General features: G+C 44.4%; 1 protein-coding gene across 1 annotated transcript in view; it reads right to left on the reverse strand.

The window, feature by feature from the left end:
* The window catches only part of LRP1B (LDL receptor related protein 1B), a gene marked incomplete at its 5' end in the record, with an annotated part of 698113 nt that overhangs the window by 232692 nt on the left and 444542 nt on the right, over positions 1-20879 (reverse strand). The window contains one exon of the mRNA XM_081955361.1: positions 4098-4178. Coding sequence (XP_081811487.1) covers positions 4098-4178 — 81 coding nt within the window. The remainder of the gene's footprint in view (positions 1-4097; positions 4179-20879) is intronic.

The following is a 20879-nucleotide window of genomic DNA, read 5'->3' on the forward strand; positions in this document are numbered from 1 at the left end:
ATTCAGCTTTTTATTTTATTTTTTCAGTTTTGTAAAGCCAAAAATAGAGTTAATGTATAGAGTTAGAATAGAGCAACTTCAGCAAGATTTGTCTGATGGGGAAGGTATAGAGAGTATATAGATTTTAAATGTAATTGTAACAGTAAGCTCTGATTTACCAAAAATAATTAATTTTTTAAGCTTTAAAGACTAAAACCAGCATCTTAAATTGAGCCCAACATTTCCATTGCTAAGCAACACAGCTTTCATGGATTTTGCTACTTTTTATGATCTTTGTTATTAAGTGAATCATTCCACTTGTTAATATAACAACACTATTGTTAAGTAAAATTTGTTTCCACATTAATTTTGCCCTGTCAGAAGGTCACAAACGGTGATCATATGACTGGGACACTGCAACCGCCCTAAATACATGCCAGTTGCCAAGCATCTGAATTTTGATCATGTGGCCATGGGGATGTCGCAACAGTCATAAGTGTGAAAAAATGTTCATAAGTTGTTTTTTTCAGCACCATTGTTAATTTTGAATGGTCTCTAAATGAATTGTTGTAAGTTGAGGACTACATGTATATTAATATTATATATTAATATAATTATAATAATTTGAGAACTTAGTACCTGTGCAGCAAAACAGAATCTTAAATAGTGTTACACAAGATATAAAGGACATTATATAGAAGTTCTTCACCTGTGCTTCCTGAACTTGTCTAATATTCAGGATGTAGGTGGGAGTTCATTTATGAACATGCCAATATATTTGCCTCATTTTCTTTTAAATTTAGCCTTTATTTCCAAAGGGTCAATGAGCTCAGCTTAGAAAGTAACAAAGGACTACTTGTCTGTTATTGTCGTTTTTTTAGGTGTTTACAAATGTTCATTCAATTACAATTTTGCAGATCATCTTCGTAAAACATGAAAGCTGAGTGTTGAGGAAGTTTCCTATTGTGCATTGTGTTCTGAAAAAAGTGCATGTACCAGCACTATTTCAGCATTTACACAGCATCTCAGAGAAAAACAGATCAGCTTAGTGGGGATTGTAAGCAAAGATATGTAAAGATAGAGATGGCCATTCTCTATCTCAAATACAGTTCGTCTGCCTGGAATCCACACTATTTATTGGACATTAATACAATTGAACGGGTCCAGAAGTATTTCATGAGAAGAGTACTTCACTCCTCTGCTCATAATAGAATCCCTTACACCACCAGGCTCAAAACTTTGGGCTCAGATAACCTGGAACTACGCCGCTTAGGGTCTGACCTAAGCATAGTACACAAAATTGTCTGCTACAGTGTCTTACCTGTCAATGACTACTTCAGCTTCAACCTCAATAATACACGGGCAAACAATAGATACAAATTCAAGGTAAATTGCTCCAAACTCGATTGCAGAAAATATAACTTCAGCAACAGAGTGGTCAGTGCTTGGAATGTTCTACCTGACTCTATTGTTACATCCTCAAACCCCCACAGCATCTACCGTAGACCTCACCCCATTCCTAAGAGGTCCGTAAAGGGGAAGTGCATAAGCGTACCAGCATGCCTACTGTCCCTGTCCTACTGTCCCCATTTATTAGTACTCATTTTCTTTGCTCATGTCCATGTTTATACTTATACCTATTATCTTGTACATGTTTGACAAACAAAACCAAAACAAAATAAATAAAATAAATTTGAAAATCCAAATTACCTAGAAGCATAAGGGGAGAAGTGGATGGGTTCCAAGGCAATGCTTCTTGGTAATGGCCTCCCAACTATGAAAATGCTGCCCCCAGAGGTGCATCTGTCCCCAACCCTCACTAAATTTTGAATGATCCTGCTAATCCTGCTATTTCCCTAAAACTTTGGCTTCTAGCGAATTTTTGGATCAAATGACCATTGATTACTATTGTTGTGTTTTTATGGAATTGATCATATGTTGATTTTCTCCTTGAATCTTTTTGATGGGGGTAGATTTCAAATATTGTAAAATAAGTTAAATAACAATAAATATTGTCACCCACATATGAGAGAATAGCAAGCAATAGGAAGCTTATTTCATGGAATTGACATCTGGCTCAGACCCCAAAGGCCAAGTATAATATAACATTCACAGCTTTTGTATTATGCTGCATGATTGGGCGAGGACACCATTTGTCACTCCTTCCCAGGCAGTCAAATCATTCGTGCCCAGTCTGACTTTTAGTATGACTTTGTTTTAATTAAAAACAATTATATATCTGTCAGTGTCACTAGTTTTCTTTCTTTCTTTCTTTCTATTATGTTCGGTGACTAGCTTTAGACAAAAGAATGAGTGCAAAGTAAAAGTTTGGGATCTCACCTACAGTTTCAAACATGAGGTGAGTTTGATGCTTAAAGAATATAATTAAGGTGGCCTGAAGACCTTGCAAGGAACAAAAGGTTGCAGATTTTGCTAGCAGGCCTGGAGAACCCAGAGCGGGATGGAGCCCATTAAATGGCTCGTGTGAGGTGCTTTCTCTGGGGCGGGTGGTGGTGGTGATTTTAGTATATTAATTTATTATATGACTTCTTTCATTAGTTTTATTAGTTTTATATGAGATTTTATATTTTGTAAGCCACCTTGAGTCTCCAGGTATGAATATGCAGCAATATCAAATAAATAAATAAATAAATACATAAATAAATAAACAAACAAACAAACAGACAGACAGACAAACAAACTGTGATTTGTGTAGCAATAACCAAAACAACAGAGTGGTAAAAGGTCTAGGAGATCCATCCAATATCCTAGACATGTGCTGATTCTTACAATATTTTAAGGTTTATATGCTTACCAATATCTGAGGTAACAAAGGTGCAGTACACTTTACTGGATGCTGCTATTGTGGTGAGAGAAGAATTATGGTCCTAGCATATTGCACACAGGAGGCCTGGTCCTGACAAAATTCTGAATATGGGAGTGTCCTACAATATTTTTCTTCAGTGATGCAAACCCATGTATGCATGATGCAACAATAGGCATTTCAGTTAGTATTTTTATGTACCCATTTATATATTATGTGCCACTCCCGATTTTGTTAAATAAAATAAATACTGTTTTACTTTGTGGTTTAGGGCATTCGTTCAATATATTTTAAGCTATAGGATAGTAATAAAGGGGGGGGCACTAACCAGAATAGGTCAATCAAGCTCTACCATCAATTTCTTTTTTGACTAAGTATAAAAGCATAAAGAAATAAGTGATCTAAGAAATAATTAAATCAGGCTTATAGATAGATAGATAGATAGATAGATAGATAGATAGATAGATAGATAGATAGATAGATAGATAGATAGATAGATAGATAGATAGATAGATAGATGATGGGTGGGTGGGTGGGTGGGTGGGTGGGTTGGGTTGGGTTGGGATGGGGTGGATGGATGGATGGATGGATGGATGGATGGATGGATGGATAGATAGATGATAGATAGATAGATAGATGATAGATAGATAGATAGATAGATAGATAGATAGATAGATATGCAAATAGCATACACAATATCACAAATATTTAATTAACAGGAGACATAATGGCTTAAATAGTATTCTGTCACTTTCCATTCTCAAGCAGAAGTGAAAGGTCAGAAATCAACAATAATCCTATGTATTATATTTATATGATTAATCGGTAAATTATTTAGTACATATTAATCTTCAAAATATTGGATCACTTTTATAAGATTTAATGAAATCAATTTTTGTCATGCCTAGTGTATAAATAGTGGATTGGATGCCAACATGGAACCAGTGGTGGGATTCATTTTTTTTAAATTACCGGTTCTGTGGGCGTGGCTTTGTGGGCATGGCAGGGGAAGGATACTGCAAAATCCCCATTCCCTCCTCATTGTCAAAATTTCTGCTACCGGTTCTCTAGAACTTGTCAGGACTGGCTAAATACCACTTCTGCATGGAACCTATTATTACATGAGCTTAACAGGTAACATGTAACATGAAAGCTAATTTCCACCACTATCACATGAAACTTTCAGTCTTAGCCACTTCAGGATTGGCTATGATATAGGGAAGCTGAATAAGATTCCTGAAAGTTAGACAGAAACATTATTTGTGATTAGGGTTGAACTAGAGTTGATTCTTACCTGTATCACAATGCCACTTGCTACTAATACATCTTCCATTATTACATATAAAATGAATCAGTGGGTCACAGGTTGGGAACTCTAAAGAGAAAAGAAGAAAGGAGGGGAGGGAAGGGGAAGGGGAAGGGGAAGGGGAAGAGAAGAGAAGAGAAGAGAAGAGAAGAGAAGAGAAGAGAAGAGAAGGAGGTTTAATATCATATTTACTACAATATACGGGCATCTATTATTTCATAATTTTTAAAAACAACTGTTACACTGTTACACTGCTAGCTGTGTCAACTCGATATTATCTGAAACAGAAAAAAGGTGTTTGTATGAATATAACATAATGTGTATATCAATACAGCATAAGAGAGTCCTCAGTTTATGACTGTACCTGGAATCAGAAATCTGTTTGTAAGTCATTAGGGTCATATTTTCTAGGCACCCACATGCAAAAAGTGATTTTGAAACTTTTTTTTTGCAATGGTTGTTAAATGGAGCAGATGTTAAGCAAATATAGTGGTTGTAAGTGCAAATCCATTTATCTGAATTGTCATTTTTTGCTGGAAGCTGGTAAAAACAGTGCAAATTACGATCACATGACTACAGAATGCAACAACTGGTCAGAAACCATGGAGGAATGTCTGACTATTTACAATGACTGGGGATGATGTCTTTATGGGTTGTAAAGCACCTCTTCCATGGCCATTGTAAAAGAAAACGGTTGTTAAGTGACTAGTCATAAATAGAGGGCTACCTGTATATTAAAAGAAAATGAGTACAGTATTTTGCTAAAGTGTTAAGCACAAACGTTTCTGATTGCACAAATTCCCAAATTGTCCCTTTAAAGAAATTTCAGGTATTTCTGGTCGGAATTGTCTTCCTTAGTATATTAAAGGTATACAGAAGCCTAAAACATAAAAACATCACAGGAATTGTAACTGCTTCACAGCCTGTAGTGATTTTGTGCCCCTCTGGGGCAATGGTGTAATTCTCAAAGAATGTTTTATAGCTATCACAACAATAATAGTTTGGTGTTTATGCTAAACAACTGTGATCTTATGTATTAAAAACAAAATAAATATAGTATTAAGAGGAAAATAAGAACAAAAATAGCATCATAACAAAGAAGTCATGTCACCACTGTTGGATCATGATGCTTTTATGTTATGTTCAGAATGAAAGTAGAAGCAAGAAATATTTACCAAGTTGTGCGGGGGGGGGGGGGCTTTACTGTGGTGCTGTTTTTGCCATGAGAAACAACTGACCTATAATTATCTAGCAGTATGGTAGTGCAGAGTTCAGATTTAACTGATTTGGAAAGAGCAGAACAGAGGTGGGTTTCGGCCAGTCCGCACCGGTACGTACAGACCTGTTCAAAGAATTTAGCATGCCTTCCCGTACTGGGGCTTCCAGAGGCCCCATAACAGAACAGTCCCTCCCCTGGCCTGCCCCCCCACTTGCTCCCGGTCACCACTCACTTGCTCGCCCCGCCCGTCTGCACCATGCTTTCCCCGCCCACCCATTTCCTTTGCCTGCCCAGCCAGCGGGAGCAGCAGTGCTGCTGCATGGATTGTGGTGGCTAGAAAGGAGACATTTGGCTTTTGGGGCTGCCACAGCTTAGCTCTCAGGAGGGCTTAGGCAGTGGCGGCTCCTCACATTGCTGGGGAGTGAAGTCATTGTGGCTGAGTGGCTGAGGCATCTAAGAGGTAGGTGAGCAGGTGCTGTGTGAGAGGTGTACAGCGCAGTGATCTCAGCCACTGGAACTGCCTGAGAAGGGGCAGGTGAAGCGGGCACTATGTGAGAGGTGTAAGGCAAGTTGCTGCTCGGTCCCCCTTCTCCAGACAACCCAGGCAGAAGTCAGTCGGCTTCTGCTCTTGGCCTGGGAGACAGATCTGGCCAGAAGGAAAGAGAAGGTGAAGGAGGAGAAGGGTGTGGTCTTTTTCCTCCCTATTCCAAAACTGGGGCATGCAGAATCAGCCTACAACCAAGGCAGCAAAGGTGCAGGGGCTTGCTGGGAATGGGAGATGGATCCAGCCTGGAGGAATGCACACCCCATTTTTTCAATCAGGGAGGAAAAAGAGCATTTCAGGTGATGCGTGGTTCCAAGCTGCGGAGATTGTGGTGCAGCCTGGAACCTCCTGCAACCTGAAACACTCTTTTTCCTCCCCAATTGCAAAAATGGGGTGTGTATTTTTCCTGGTCAGATCCATCTCCTGGGCCAGGAGCAGAAGCTGACTGTCCTCCACCTGGGTTGCCCGGAGAAGCAGGAGGCTGAGCAGCAAGCCACCTTGCCTTATGGCTCCTCAGCACGGAGGGTGAAAGTTCCAGCCTGAAGCAGCAGGAAGCCTAGGCTGCCTGCACAAATGTGGCATGAAGGGAGCAACAGGGTTGCTTCGCTCCTGTACTAAGGCTCTGGTAACACTCCTCCTCCCCCCTCCTCCTCTGGGCAGAAGGGGGCTGAGGAATAACAAGGCAAGGCAATGGCTGGAGCCTTAGTGCAGGAGAGAAACATCCTCCTTTAGCAAGCAGCAGCCACTTGCCCGACGTGTGCCTTTGCTGCACTTTGGCAGTCGTTTGAGGGGTATACACAAAGCAGCTAGAAGGGAAGGGAAGTGTGGAGATGCTTGCTTGCCCCTGGCATTTGGCTCTGGTGCATCCCTGGCATAATGAACATTTCCCCTCTAGTTGTCAAAACCGAGGGTGTCCTTTTATGTGGGTGTGTTTCTTCGTCTGCATAATTAAGCCTTTGTTGGAAGGGGGAAGGAAGCATTTTGTTTGTTGTGGCTCCTGCAGTGACAGAACGAGGAGCGCTAGAGTCCCCCAAATGCTCGATGTCACAGGCCAGCAGCCTAATCCTGCTGCACCGTCACACCACTTGAGTGAAAAGGAGGGCAGAAAACAAAGCTGAGGGGAGGGGGAGGTTGCACTATGCACATGTGGGCTTTGCCTGTAAACTCTGCCTATAAATTTTTTAAAAAAAGTGAGGCAAGGGGAGAAAAAAAGGCGATCTGTCAGGGCAAGCCAAAAGCTGCTGTTTGGATGCTTTTGCTTCCCCTCTGCTAAAGCCCGTGGCTCAGGAAAGAGAAGAGGGGAAAGTCTCAAGCCCTGCAGGTGCCACAAGGGGAATGGCAAACTTGTGGGGGAGGGGGAAGAAGAGAACGTGACCGCAACAAGAAGAGGGGAAAAGAGGAAGGGGCAGTTGTGATGTTGGCGCTCAGGATCATGATCTCAAGCCCCTTCCTGTGCCGGGGAAGTGGATGGCTCTGTCCTCTATTAGGCTTGCACCTTCACACGCACACACGGCTGGCACAGGGTCATACCAAATTACTTTGAGTTTCTTTTAATTGAAATTGCAATTGATGCTGGAAGCAAGCTGTGCGGGAGTATCAGTTTACCTATTGCTAAATGGTTCAAGTTGTTGGTAGGCTATTAGCGATCAGATAGATCCTCCCCCCACTCTGTCACACATTCTGTGTGTTGCTTCTTTCCCTTTCCACTCAAAGGGAGAGGGAGGGGAGAGAGAGAGAGAGAGCCAGACAGACAGACAGACTGCGCTGAATCAGAGCAAAGAGCAAATTAGCTGGAGAGAGAGCAGAAAAAGGCACATCAAACATGACAGCGCTGCAAAACGTTCCTTCTTTAAAGAGCGGGAGAGAGACAGAGAAAAGATAGAAGCAGAAGAAGAGGTGGGGGAGGGGGGAATGGGGGAGATGAGGGAGAATTGCACCAGTCAATCTCAGGCAATGCCTCTTTAAGTTGCAGGTGAAAATGCCGGTGCTCCAGCTCTTGCGAGGAACGCCTGAGCTTCAAGGCTGTGGGCAGACTCAATAAGAGCTTTCAGCACCTCCCCTTGGAAACACAAAAAGAAAGTCTGATTACAAACCTTTGGCTCTGTCGGAGAGAGAATTTTTTAAAAATGGCACATGATAGCCCTGTATATAAAGCCTTAACAAGCCCAGTGCCTTTTGGAGAACCCGCATGCTGGGCATGGGCTTGTTAAGGCTTTATAAAGAGAAACAGAGAAAGAAAGAAAAAGAGAAAAAAAGAAAGAAAAAGGTAGAGAAAGGAAGAGAAAGGAAGGAAGGGAGAGAGAAAAAAGAGAGACAAAGATAGAAAGAGAAAGAGAAAGAAAAAGAAGGAAACTTCTTTCGAAAAGGAGAAAAATAAATGCTGTCACTTTAAATCGGAACTAAACATGCCTGGCTGTGGAATTCTAGGAGTTGAAGTTCACAAGTCTTAATGCTTATAACTTTAAATGGAAAAGGTGCAGGGAATAACAAATTGGTTATATGGTTATATGTTATATGGTTTTATGTTTTTGAAGTTTTGGGGTTTGTGCAATATGGGCTTTGTGTTTCTAAAAGGGTTGGAATGGAGCCAAACTTTATCTAGGGTCATTACCTAATTATCTCTATCTGGCAGGAATGTGGAATGAGCCTCAGGCAGGTTTCTTTGTTAGCAGAAAGAAAAAAAAACACAGCAATTTAGGGCTAAAAGGCTACTCTAGACTAGAGGTCATCTAGTCCAAACTCCTGCTGCAGCAGGAAACCTTATATTGTATGGATTATTTTGGTCCCTCTAACATAGAGGAGAATTTCCAGAAAGGAGAAGGAGTTTACTAGGACAAGGCTGCCATGCAGAGGAAGAAAGAGATAGTGCTTGACTTATGACTACAATTGAGCCCAAAATTTTGGTTGCTAACAAGAGCATTGTTAAATGAGCTTCACTGCATTTTACCCAATCCATGACATCTCCTGGTGAGTGACATCAAGTTGGCCATTCCCACCTGGTCACATGACTGCCAAGCCACTCCCACAAAACAGGCCACACCTACAGAATAGGTTCTAAAAAGTTTTGAAACCCACCCCTGGAGCAAAATATCCTTGTAACAATTGACAGAAATGTTTAAATAATAAAATAACTGGATTCAACTGTTTCGCAATCCAGGGAAATTACATACTTAATACAACGTCAACTACTGCTATTTGTATGCCCATGCACAGTTCAAATCCAGTTTCATCTTTGGGATTTGGATTTCTGCACCATGTTAACTGGTTACAGTTAGTTTTTAAATTATGTAAGAATCAAACTTATTTTCCCATACCAGTTTATACACTGAGAAGTATTGATTAAAAAAACCAACTGCAATGTAATCAGTATAATTAGGAACAGTCACCTATAGAAATGTCCTGAGGTCCCAAGGGCCAGCAAATCCTTCCTTTGGTATATGTCAAGATCACATTCCACTTTGAATTTTTATCATTTTTTACATACATACATACATACATACATACATACATACATACATACATACATACATACATTATATATATATATATATATATATATATATATGTATGTATGTATGTATGTATGTATGTATGTATGTATGTATGTATTTTGCATACATATATACATACATGAAGCCGCTAGCTTCCATCATATCTTTTATTCCCAAGATTGTCTCTGAGCATCATATAAGACCTTTAAATATTCTTAGAAAATAAAAGGGTGAGTAGCTGCCAATTCCCTACACAAAGATAAAATGAGGAAGCTAAAGTCTTTGGGAAGTAAGGGTTAGAGTGAGGTATGGTAAATGAAACAAACAAAATGTAAAAAGTAATGATATTTATTTATTTACTTTCCAAGCACATCTAAATTATATTAAAGTGACCAAAAATATATTTACAATCTCTAAGGTATGTCACAACATTTGAGCACCTCTAAGGTTGGAAACTGAAAGTTGAAAAATTTGACACGCCCAAAAATAACTTCTCTGCTTTATAACTGGTTACATATCACGCTAGTGACTTTTTGGTAAATGCCCAATGGTAACATGCTGTCAACATTCCAGATATACCCACCAAAACAAAAATGGTGCTTAGTCCAGCCTAAAAGCAGACTGTAATGTATATTTGTCTAAAATAAGATTAATGTGGCAAATATGGTATTTTTCAGGAAAACAGACAATGGAAAAAAGAATATGTTTGGAGTTTCTGCATTGATTTAGCTATAATTGAAAAACAAAACAGGAAACAATATCCAGTGTCAATTATTAAAACTGCTTAAAGGTCGCATTCTACAGAAAAACTATTAATTTTCAAATACATTTATGGTAGACTGATTTAATATATGAAGTATTTATGTAATCAAAATTTATTATATTTGGAAATGTCACAACTGTTGACCTTAGTTACCAAATATATTCAAAAATATGCTTTTAGAATTAAAATGCATTTGACAAAATGTCAATTTTGAAATTTGGGGGCAGGGACGGACTTTTATTTTACAAAAGGAAAGCTTACAGACATACACACAGAGAGAGAGATTGTTGTATATGGCAGTTCTCCTTGTGGTCCGCCCCACTAGGAGGTGCCATACTCTGTTCTGATTTATTACCTGTTTGACAGCCTGCATATATAAAGGGCTGCCAAACAGTGTCTCAGCGGTTGCCGTTAGCTGCGACGTGTGCATAGTAGAGTGCCGCATTGGCAACCTGTTAGCAATAAACTGTTAGCATTGTAAGACCTGGCTCGCCTCACTCCTTTCCCTCCACCCAAGTTCTCCCAGCTAGAACATTGGTGATGAGGGTGAGATTACGGAGCTAAGGACGAGACCAGAAGAGAGCTGGCATAAGTCACTGTCACAGAGCATAGTCACTGAGAGCTGATGACCCTCGCTGAGGGATTTACTCGAAGAGAGGTCAAAACAAAAGCGAACGGAAGGGAAAACATTTTTTTTTCCACAGAAGGCAACCGGTTACAGTTTTAGTAGTCAAGGCATCTATGAACACACTCACAGAGTTTAACGCTGCCTCAGAAACCTGGGACTCTTATATCACCAGGTTTGAATGTTTTTGGGAGGCTAATGATTATACAGTACTGTCAGAAAGTAGGAGGAGAGTGTGTTTTTTAAACCTGTGTGGATGTGAAATGTTTAACATTACAGGGACTTTAGTGGCACCGCAATCCATTCACACAGTGCCATGGGAGGTGTTGATGGTGAAGTTAAAATATCACTATGCCCCAACTCCATCCCCGTAGCCCGCCATCATGCGTTCCACAGGAGGAACCAACATGAAGGGGAGTCAATTAATGAATATATGGCAGCTTTGAGAGCAGCTGCACTCTTCTGCAATTTCTATGATCTTGATGATGCCCTTCTGGACCAACTTATTGCTGGTGTTTTGAAGAAGTGTGGGGAAAGATGAGGCTTGACAACTGAGGAACGTCCAACTCTATTTTATTTGTAATAACAGCAAGTAGTCATACAGGAGAGAATCGCCCGTTCCTTAGCCTGACAGCTATTTAAGGGAGAGCTGTCAGGCCGAGGAACCAATCAGGAGATCAGATCAGCCCGCCTTCAGCCATGCCGCGCCTGATTGGCTAAGGCGCAGCATGGCTGTTGCTGGCTGACAACAGGGGGAATTCCCCGGTCGTAAGTCGGGGAGGGAAGAATACAATACTCCTTCCCCCCTAGCGAGGACGCATGCGTAGCAGTGGAGCATGCGTAGTCGCTAAGATAGGCTGGGCGGCGACGGACACGCCCAGAACGCCTCAGAACTGGGCAGACCGTCGGAGAAGGAGGTGGTGTCCGTGGGAGCTCCTCCCTGAAGGGAGTGGAGCTCCGGGCGCCATCTTGAAGGCCTACCCCAGCCGGAGGAGGAGGCGGAGACTCGGGAGCAGGTAGGCAGGGCCGGGGTGGCGCGGCCGCTGGCGGGTTTGAGTCAGGGAAGTTCGAATTGTTGCGAGGGACAGGCTGGCCTGATTGAGGGAAGGCCAAAGTCGGTTGCAATGGCGGAGCTGGTAGCCCAACGGGGGCTGGAACGATGGAGGGCTGTGGAAGGCAGAAGGCGCCTGGAACAGTCTCTGCCGAAACTTCTTGCGGCCTGGGCAACTGCCACGGCGGGGGAATCGGGTGCGGCGCCAACCCCAGGGCCTCGGGTGGAATTGGCGAGGCCGACCCTGCGGGGATGTTGTGTGGATCCAAAGGTTCGCGACGCCTTAATTGATCCACGTGGCGGCGCCAGTCTGCACCGTCGGCGGTCCGGACCCTGTAAGAGCAGGGGCCGGTTACAAAAGTGACGGTGGCAGGCACCCACTTAAAATCCCCGGAGAAAGCCCTTGCCCATACTGGATCGCCCTCGCGAAAGGAACGAGGAGGGGGTCCCAGGTTGCTCGGCTGTGCCTCAGAATAGGTTGGGTGCAACCTATCTAAGGTGGTCCGCAGGCGCCGGCCCATCAGCAGCTCAGCGGGGGTTTTTCCGGACAATGGACACGGGGTGGAATGCTGAACCAGGAGGTAAGCAGCCACCCTCGTGGGCCAGTCGCCCTTGTCCATTCGTCCAAGGGCGTCTTTGGCCGAGCGGACAGCGCGTTCCGCCCGGCCATTGCTGGCCGGATGATAGGGAGCAACGAGGGCATGCCTGATGCCTTGGGTGGCCAGGAAACCCTGGAACACGGTGGACGCAAACTGAGGACCATTGTCCGACACAACGACGTCCGGCAAGCCGTGGGTGGCAAACAGGCGCGTTAGTGCTCGGACAGTGGCCTCGGCTGTGGTGGAGGTCATGAGGATGAGCTCCACACAGCGCGAGTAAGCGTCCACCACAACCAGGAAAACCTGACCTCGGAAAGGCCCGGCGAAATCCAGGTGGAGGCGTGACCACGGGCCGCGGGGAATCTCCCACTCCCGCAGCGGGGCCTCCGGAGGCGCTGGACGGAAGACCTGGCAGGTCGAGCACCTGGCAACCCAGGTAGCTATCTCGTCGTCCAGACGGGGCCACCAGACATAGCTGCGCGCCAATGCCTTCATGCGCGCTATGCCAGGGTGGCCCTCATGGAGGCGAGACAGCACCTGGTCACGCAGAGTGGGTGGAATGATCACCCTGTCCCCCCACAGGAGGCACCCACTGTGAAGGGACAGCTCTAACTGCCTGGCCTTGTAGGGGCGGTGGCCGTCGGGCACCGGCCCCCCAGGCCACCCCCGCAAAACCCAGGTCATCACCTGGGAGAGGGTGGGGTCGGCCAGAGACGCTGCCGCCACATCGCCCGCAGAGAGCGGCAAGGCCAGGTCTGCAATGGCCAAAACAGACAGGCAAGGCACTGTCTGAGGGTCGGAGACGGGCAAGGGGCAGCGGCTGAGGGCATCAGCGTGCCCCAGCTGCTTGCCAGGGCGGTAGACTAGGGCATACGAGTATGCCGCTAGGAACTCCACCCAACGTGTCATCCGGGGTGACAGAATGGGAGGGGTCGGACGGTCACCGGCCAGAAGCCCAAGGAGCGGCTTGTGGTCAGTGAAGAGCGTGAAATGCCGTCCGTAGAGGTATTCGTGGAACTTTTTAACCCCGGACACAGCAGCCAGAGCCTCCTTGTCGATCTGGCTGTAGTTTCTCTCCGCTGGAGAGAGTGTCCGGGAATAAAAAGCTATGGGGGCTTCCGAGCCGTTGGGGAGGACGTGGCTCAGGACCGCCCCCAAACCCACGGGGGAGGCGTCACACGCCAGAGTCAGGGGCATCCTGTCACTATATTGGACTAGGACTGCCTCTGACGTCAGCATGTCTTTGACAGCCGCGAACGCATGCGCTTCGCCGCTGCCCCAGCGCCAGGCTGCCGATCGGTCGAGCAACCGATGCAGCGGCTCGGCTAGTGACGCCTTGTGCGGCAAAAATGGCGCGTAGAAATTTAAAAGCCCCAAGAACGACTGCAGCTCCGCCTTAGAGGCGGGGGTGGGGGCGTTCTTGATGGCTGCGACTTTAGTAGGGGTGGGGTGGATTCCGTGGGCATCAATGGAGAAGCCGAGGAAATCCACTTTAGGCACAGCAAATGAACATTTGCTGCGCTTTAATTTGAGACCCGCGCCCCTAAAACGGTCGAGGACCTTCCCCAGTACTTCGAGGAGTCCTGAGCGGCTGGATGCAGCGATCAGGACATCGTCGAAATAGGGTACAACGCCAGGGAGCCCATGGAGCAAACGCTCCATGAGGCTCTGGAAGATCCCCGGGGCCACGGAAACGCCAAATTGGAGGCGGCGGCAACGGAAAGCCCCACGGTGGGTGACGATAGTCTGCGCAGCCGCCGCTTCGTCATCCACCGGGAGCTGCTGGTAGGCCTGCGCCATATCCAGTTTCGCAAAAATACAGCCCTGCCCCAGGGAGTGGAGCAGGTGCTGTACGACAGGGACTGGATAGGGGTTTGCCTGAAGGGCCAAATTGATGGTTGACTTAAAATCGGCGCAGAGGCGTATGGAACCGTCGGCCTTCACAGGGACCACTATTGGGGTCTCCCAATGCGAGTAGTCAACAGGCTCCAATACGCCCTGCGCCAACAAGCGGTCAATCTCCTCATCAACTTTGGCCCTTAAGGCAAAAGGCACCCTGCGGGCCTTCAGCCTAATGGGAGCAACCTGGGGATCTAAATTAAGAGAGATGGGGGTGCCCTTGTATAGTCCCAGCTGGCCGTCAAAGACGTCCGCGTAGGCGGAGATGACAGCAGCTACGTCAGGGGGCGTGTCTGAGATGGAGTGCACCCCCTGCACGGAGAGACCAAGGGCGGGGAACCAATCTAGCCCCAGTAATGCGGGGAGGGGCTTCTCAACCACTAGGATTGGCAGGCACCCCGAAAACCCCCCGTATTCAACCCTGACTGTGTGACAGCCCAGGGTTGGGATAAGTGACCCCTGATAGTCTCTTAAAGCCACGGGGCTAGCAGACAACTGGCGTTTAAGGACGCCAGGGCAAAGTTTCTGAAAGTCTGCCCAGGCAATCAAGGAGCGGGACGAGCCGGAGTCCACCTCCATTACGCAAGGCGCGCCCTCAATGAGGACTGACGCCTTGATTCTGTCCGCACCTGCGGAGGCCTGGTAGATCGCCTCAGCAGGGGCGGCTGCTGGGCCTGGCTCCACGATGTAACAGCTGGCTTTCGATCGCGGCTGGCGACGGGGCTGCTGCTGCGGTCCGGCTGTCATCTGCTGGCCTGTGGCTCCCTGGGATGGTGGTGGTGGTAGCACAGCTCGGCAAACTTGGGCCAGGTGCCCTTTCTTCGAACACCGGCGGCAGATGGATGCCCGGAATGGGCAGGCGGACCGGTCGTGGCTGCCTCCGCAGCCAAGGCAGGCTGTCACAGTCTGGCGCGGAGGTCGCGGATTGCGGCGGCTCCGCAGCTCTGCCAGGCGAGCCACGAGTTCTTCCTCTTCCTCAGCCGGGCTCGGAATGGGCACCAGCTGATCAATGAGGCAGGTCTGCGCTGGGGAAGATTGAAACGGGTGGCGGTCCATCTCAGCGACGGATTGCTCCGACAACTCCGCCGCCCGTGCCTCAGCGACCGCTTCTGACAGGGTGATTTCTGGCCGAGCCAGGAGACGCCTCCTCAGCCGGCGGTCCCTGATGCCGCTCACGAATTGTTCCACCAAGTTGTCCTCCAAGTCTGGGAACTCGCAGGGTATGGCTGTGGTCCGCAAGGACTGGAGGAACTGGCTGACGTCTTCGTGCGGCTTCTGAACGCACTGACGGAAAGCGTACCGCCTGGTGATTTTCGATGGGGTCGGGGCGTAATGTCCCTTCAGCTTGGCCATCAGCGTGTCCCAGTCGAGGTCGTGGACTGGCACTGGGGCTGCCAACGCCCGGGCGGCGTTGAACATCGGGGTTCCGCAGCTACTGAGGAAGAAGCTGCACTTCTCCTCCATCGGGATACCCCGTTTCCCGTTGGCTCGCAGGAAACACTCAAAACGCTCCAAAAATCCCGTCCATCCCTCTCCCTCGGTTCCGAAGGGAGCGAACGGGGGAAGCGAAGACATTGCGGCTTGAAGTTGTGCGGCTCGGGGAGCTAAACTCAAGCGGCTGTGTAAAGAGGTCGGGTTCCGTCAGGGTCGTCGCCTCAGGAGGATCCCACCCTCGTCGCCAGTGAAGAAGTGTGGGGAAAGATGAGGCTTGACAACTGAGGAACGTCCAACTCTATTTTATTTGTAATAACAGCAAGTAGTCATACAGGAGAGAATCGCCCGTTCCTTAGCCTGACAGCTATTTAAGGGAGAGCTGTCAGGCCGAGGAACCAATCAGGAGATCAGATCAGCCCGCCTTCAGCCATGCCGCGCCTGATTGGCTAAGGCGCAGCATGGCTGTTGCTGGCTGACAACAGGGGGAATTCCCCGGTCGTAAGTCGGGGAGGGAAGAATACAATATGTTTGAGACCTCCGAGTGCACTGCCGCCTTCTGGCCAAACATGATCTGAACTTACAGACTGCATTAGATGAGACCCGAGCAATTGAGTTGTCTATTAAGTCTGCAGAACAGATCCAGGGAAAATCAAATTCTCAAACTGCAGGAAAGCACTTGACATACATCATGGAGATGCCAGCCCTAACAACATGGTGGATGATGACGATGAGATCCATTGGGTTAAGACTGGTCAAGCAAGAGGTCAGCAGGGTAAGCCCCAGTCAGTTCAGCCCAAATGCCCAGGGTGCCAGAGTAAGCATAGCATAGCAGACTACTGGTTTAAATCCACAGTTTGCCTTAGATGTGGGAATAGAGGGATCTGGCCAGAATATGCGGAACTGCCTTTACTGCCAATAGCTCTCCAGCTATCTCCCCGATAAGGACCAGTTCCTATGCGAACAAGCTTTCAAAATTCCAACCTCAGAGGAGAGAAATGTGTTTCTCTGTTCATGAGGAAGGTAGGGAAACAACAATTGATCAAATTGTCCACAAGGCAAAGGGCAAGATTTTGTCACTGTAGAGTTAGAGGGAATTCCGTGCCCCATGGAAGTTGACACAGGTTCAGCTGTCTCCATCGTTTTATGGAGTACAGTAAAAGGTGTCTGCATAAATTGTCCAAGGCTCAGCTGCAACCGTGCTTGTTGCGACTCAGGGATTTTCAGGGAAATCCTATTCTGTCAATAGGCAGTTATAGCTGCAGGGTTGCCCTTAAGCAGTTTTGCACAACATACATACATACATACTACATACATACATGCATACATACATACATACATACATACATACATACATCTTTCCACTAATTCAGAAATTAATCTTAATTACAGAAATAATTTAGCTATCTTCTGTAAGCTCTTTATCTACACTACATTCTTGAAAGTCCAGTTTTACAAAATTCTCATATCTTTGTCTTCTATATTGTTCTATCTGGGAGAACTCGGGTGGAGAGAAGGACTGAGGCAAGCCAGATCTCTTAATACTAACAGTTTATTGCTAACAGGTTGCCAATGTGGCATTTCACTATGCGCATGTCTCAGATAATGACAACACTGAGACCTTGCTTGACAGCTCTTTATATATGCCGGCTGTCAAGCAGGAACAAATCAGAACCGAGTATGGCACCCCTAGTGGAACCAGGAAACTTCCATACACAACATATATCTTTATTTTTTATTTCTATATTTCTGTAATCTCAATTACTTTATTTCACTATTGTCATTCTTTACAGAGCCAAACTCTTTTTTCTACAGATTTAAATCCATCTCCCTCAGATGGGTTCCTCTTTTCTACTTCTGTGCTGTCACAATCTTCACTTTTTTGTATGCCTTTTCTACTTGCTCCCTCTGAGGTAAATAGCTCACAATTTTTTTCCCCTCATGCCTGGTCTGAGGAAAGGAAATAAACACCTTTTTCCTCTCTCCCTCCCTCCTAGTTTTCTCAGATGCTGCCCTTTCTGGTTGCTTTTTTTTTTCTCTTCAGGATTATCTTCTGTTTGTCTCTTGACTTTGACCTCTGCTTTGACTCCATTTAGTCAGCCTCTCCTCTGTGAGGCCTAGGGCTGCAGAACTCCCAAGCAGCCATATTGTCTTCCCTCCTGCTCCTTGCCCCCTCCCCCATTCCCCCCTCCCCCGCTCTTTTTTGGTTTTTGTAACAAAAAAGAATTTCTGTTCTCTTAACTGGAAACCAGAAGCATTCTTGGAAAAATTATATCATGCCTGAGCTTGGTGGTTTGCTTTGGTATATGCTGGTCTGCTTTATTGTTTGCTGTTTAATTAAAGTGCCTTTAAGGGATCCTTGGTGTTCTCTGAGCTTGCTTGTTTTCTTGCAGAGGTTTCATTACCCAAACTAGACAGCATCATCAGTGCTAGTGTTATAAAAAACCCTCATTTCAGTCCTGAGCTACAAATATTCCCTTTAAAGTATATTTGAAATATTCTGTGGATATTTATACAGATTAATAAGCCCCAAAGGAAATACCTCGGCAACCAGGGAAAGAAAGCTAGGCTGTATTGTGTGCAACAGAGAGGGGAGAAAAATAAGATTATTAGATTAGAAAATTTAAAAAAAAACCTTAAGAGGGGAAAGGATTAATACAATCCAACAGCAGGCCACGAAAAGCAATACTTTCACTTTTGACAATTTTCATTTAAAAATATGTTGAAAGCATAGCTATCACTTTTGCATGTATTGCATTTAGATTTTTCTGTTCTATTGATAAAACAGGGCTAATTTGGTAATGCATAATGTATATAGTGATGGTGATGGTTCCCTAAGACCTCCAAAATGTGAAGAAGCAGATAGAGAAGGAGGCAGCATAAGCATTAATGACATATCAGCTTTGCAAGCTGCATTGGCTGCCACTTTGCTTCTGGCTGCAATTCAAGGTGCTGGTTGTTACCTATAAATCTATACATGGTGCAGGGTCACTTTACTTGAGTTTCTCCTATCTCCCATAGCATCTGTCTGGCCAATTTGCTCCTGCTAGCTTGGGCTGCTCCAGGTTCCTTTGGTTAAGCAATATTAACTATAGGGACCCCAGAAACGTGCTTTGTCTGTAGCCATGCCTGATTTATGAAATAAAGTTCCCTCCAAGCTCTGGATGGCTCTACCCTTGTTTAGAAGACAGCTCTTCACCCAGGCCTTTAGCAAGATAGAGTGGCTTGCTATTGTTTAATGTTTTATTTATTGTAATTTCTTTCATTGCTGTGAGCCACCCAGAGTCGTTAAGAGTCAGGTGCCAGACAAGTATAATAAAATTACATGTATATATGTGCATGTGTGTGTATGTGTATTTATGTATATACTTACATATACATATATGAGAGAAGAGAGAATTCTTAGCTTTTAACAGAAGGAGACTCAAACAGAAGGTGCATCAGAACAATTGCATGATTTTCAAAATGTATAAAGAGCATGTGGCTTAATTGCCGCTTTTCACAAGGTTTGATGCAATGTAGCTGATAAAAGCCAGAATATCAACTTAAAAAAGATAAAATACCATTTAACAGTGGTTTTAATCCTTTTAATCCTGTTGTTTTTCTCTTCCTAAATTAGAGGTATAGATAGGTTTTATGGGCACAGTAACATTCTTTTTTCATTTTTATGGCGTGTGAACTCTATATGTTAAGATATATTTAACTCAGTAACTTTATACCACCTTATTAAGCTTAGATTTTTTTAGGATAAAAGACAAATATGAAGGGGACTTAAGTTAGATTGTCATTAATTAATAGTTGATCATTTTCCCATAATAAAGCTAAGAAGCAGAGTTTCTGCTAATCTTATAGATCCCAAGAGATAAACTACACTAGCTTTTCTACCATAAGAGCTAAACCAATATCATACCTCTGTTGTCAGCACTGTGCCTGTAAGAGACCAGATGGGGTGGGACAAAGGAAGAACTTAAAAGAGTGTAGACCTGAGTATCAAAATAGCAATCATAATAATTGAATTAATATAAGGTTTCATTGCAGTAGAGTGGCCACGCATATATGATTTATGAAACACCTTAGCTATTTTGAGGCCATAAAGTTAAGGAAGATGAGTTGCATTCCACACATATTTTACTTCATATCAATTTTTCTTTCCTAGTGAAGTCAGTGCAGCTGAGCTTGCTAAAGAGAGAAGATTAACAAACCCCATCTGTGGCCAGTGACTACAAAGTGGTCACATTGTAGAAGCCAAAGTAGTCTAGTTTTCATGCCAAAGGCAGTTACAGTCACCAAAATTTATAGAAGCATATTGATTTCCAGCAAGATCTACATGCAGTACAAGTTTATATAGTACAGAAATCATAACATAACATCATAATTCCTTAGCTTTAGAGACATAAGCTCTTTCTAGGATTTGGCAGCAGCAAAAATTTCCAGATTTGGCTTTTTCTATACATCACTAGCCATTTTATTTAGTATTATTATTTTATTTAGCTTTATTTTACAAACTTCTTATAACATTTATTGGCAGTAATAGATTTATAATCTTTTAAATATTAAATTTCTAATCTTTTTCTTTTCTTTACCCTTCTCTTCCTGTCTGCAACTGTAACTCTTTATTCTTGTCAAATGAAATTCTTCCTAACAATAGAAGACAAGTTTTCATTGTGTTTCTGAAATGTTCCTGTGCTTCTAAATTCATTTTAGGACACTTTATTCCTTCTTCCCTAATTCCAAAGCACTATCATTTGCTAAAATGAATTATTTCTAATAATTCCCATTCCCCGCTTATTTTATTTTATTTATTATTTTGCTAAACTATCATAATTAATGAAAGGAAGATATACGTGCATGTGGAAGAAGAGACGTTATCCTTTTTGTTTTTGTTTTAAAAGTCCCTGAAAGGGAGAAATAGAAAGTTTTCTGAATTGTTTCTTCTCAATAATATAAAATTACATTTTAATCTATTTTGAATAAAATCTTTTTATATCTCAAGTGTTTGGTTTATATAGTTTGTCAAGTACTTGGTGTGTCCCAGAAACAAAAAAATAATAATTCTGAATTATAGACAGGAAAGTAGTATAATTTATTTTATGAAAGAATTTATGTAACCTAATTATCTAATCATCTGTTGCCTAAATACTGGGAGCA

Source organism: Natrix helvetica, assembly GCF_964273705.1.
Source record: "Natrix helvetica genome assembly, chromosome: 1".
NCBI classification, from domain to species: domain Eukaryota; kingdom Metazoa; phylum Chordata; class Lepidosauria; order Squamata; family Natricidae; genus Natrix; species Natrix helvetica.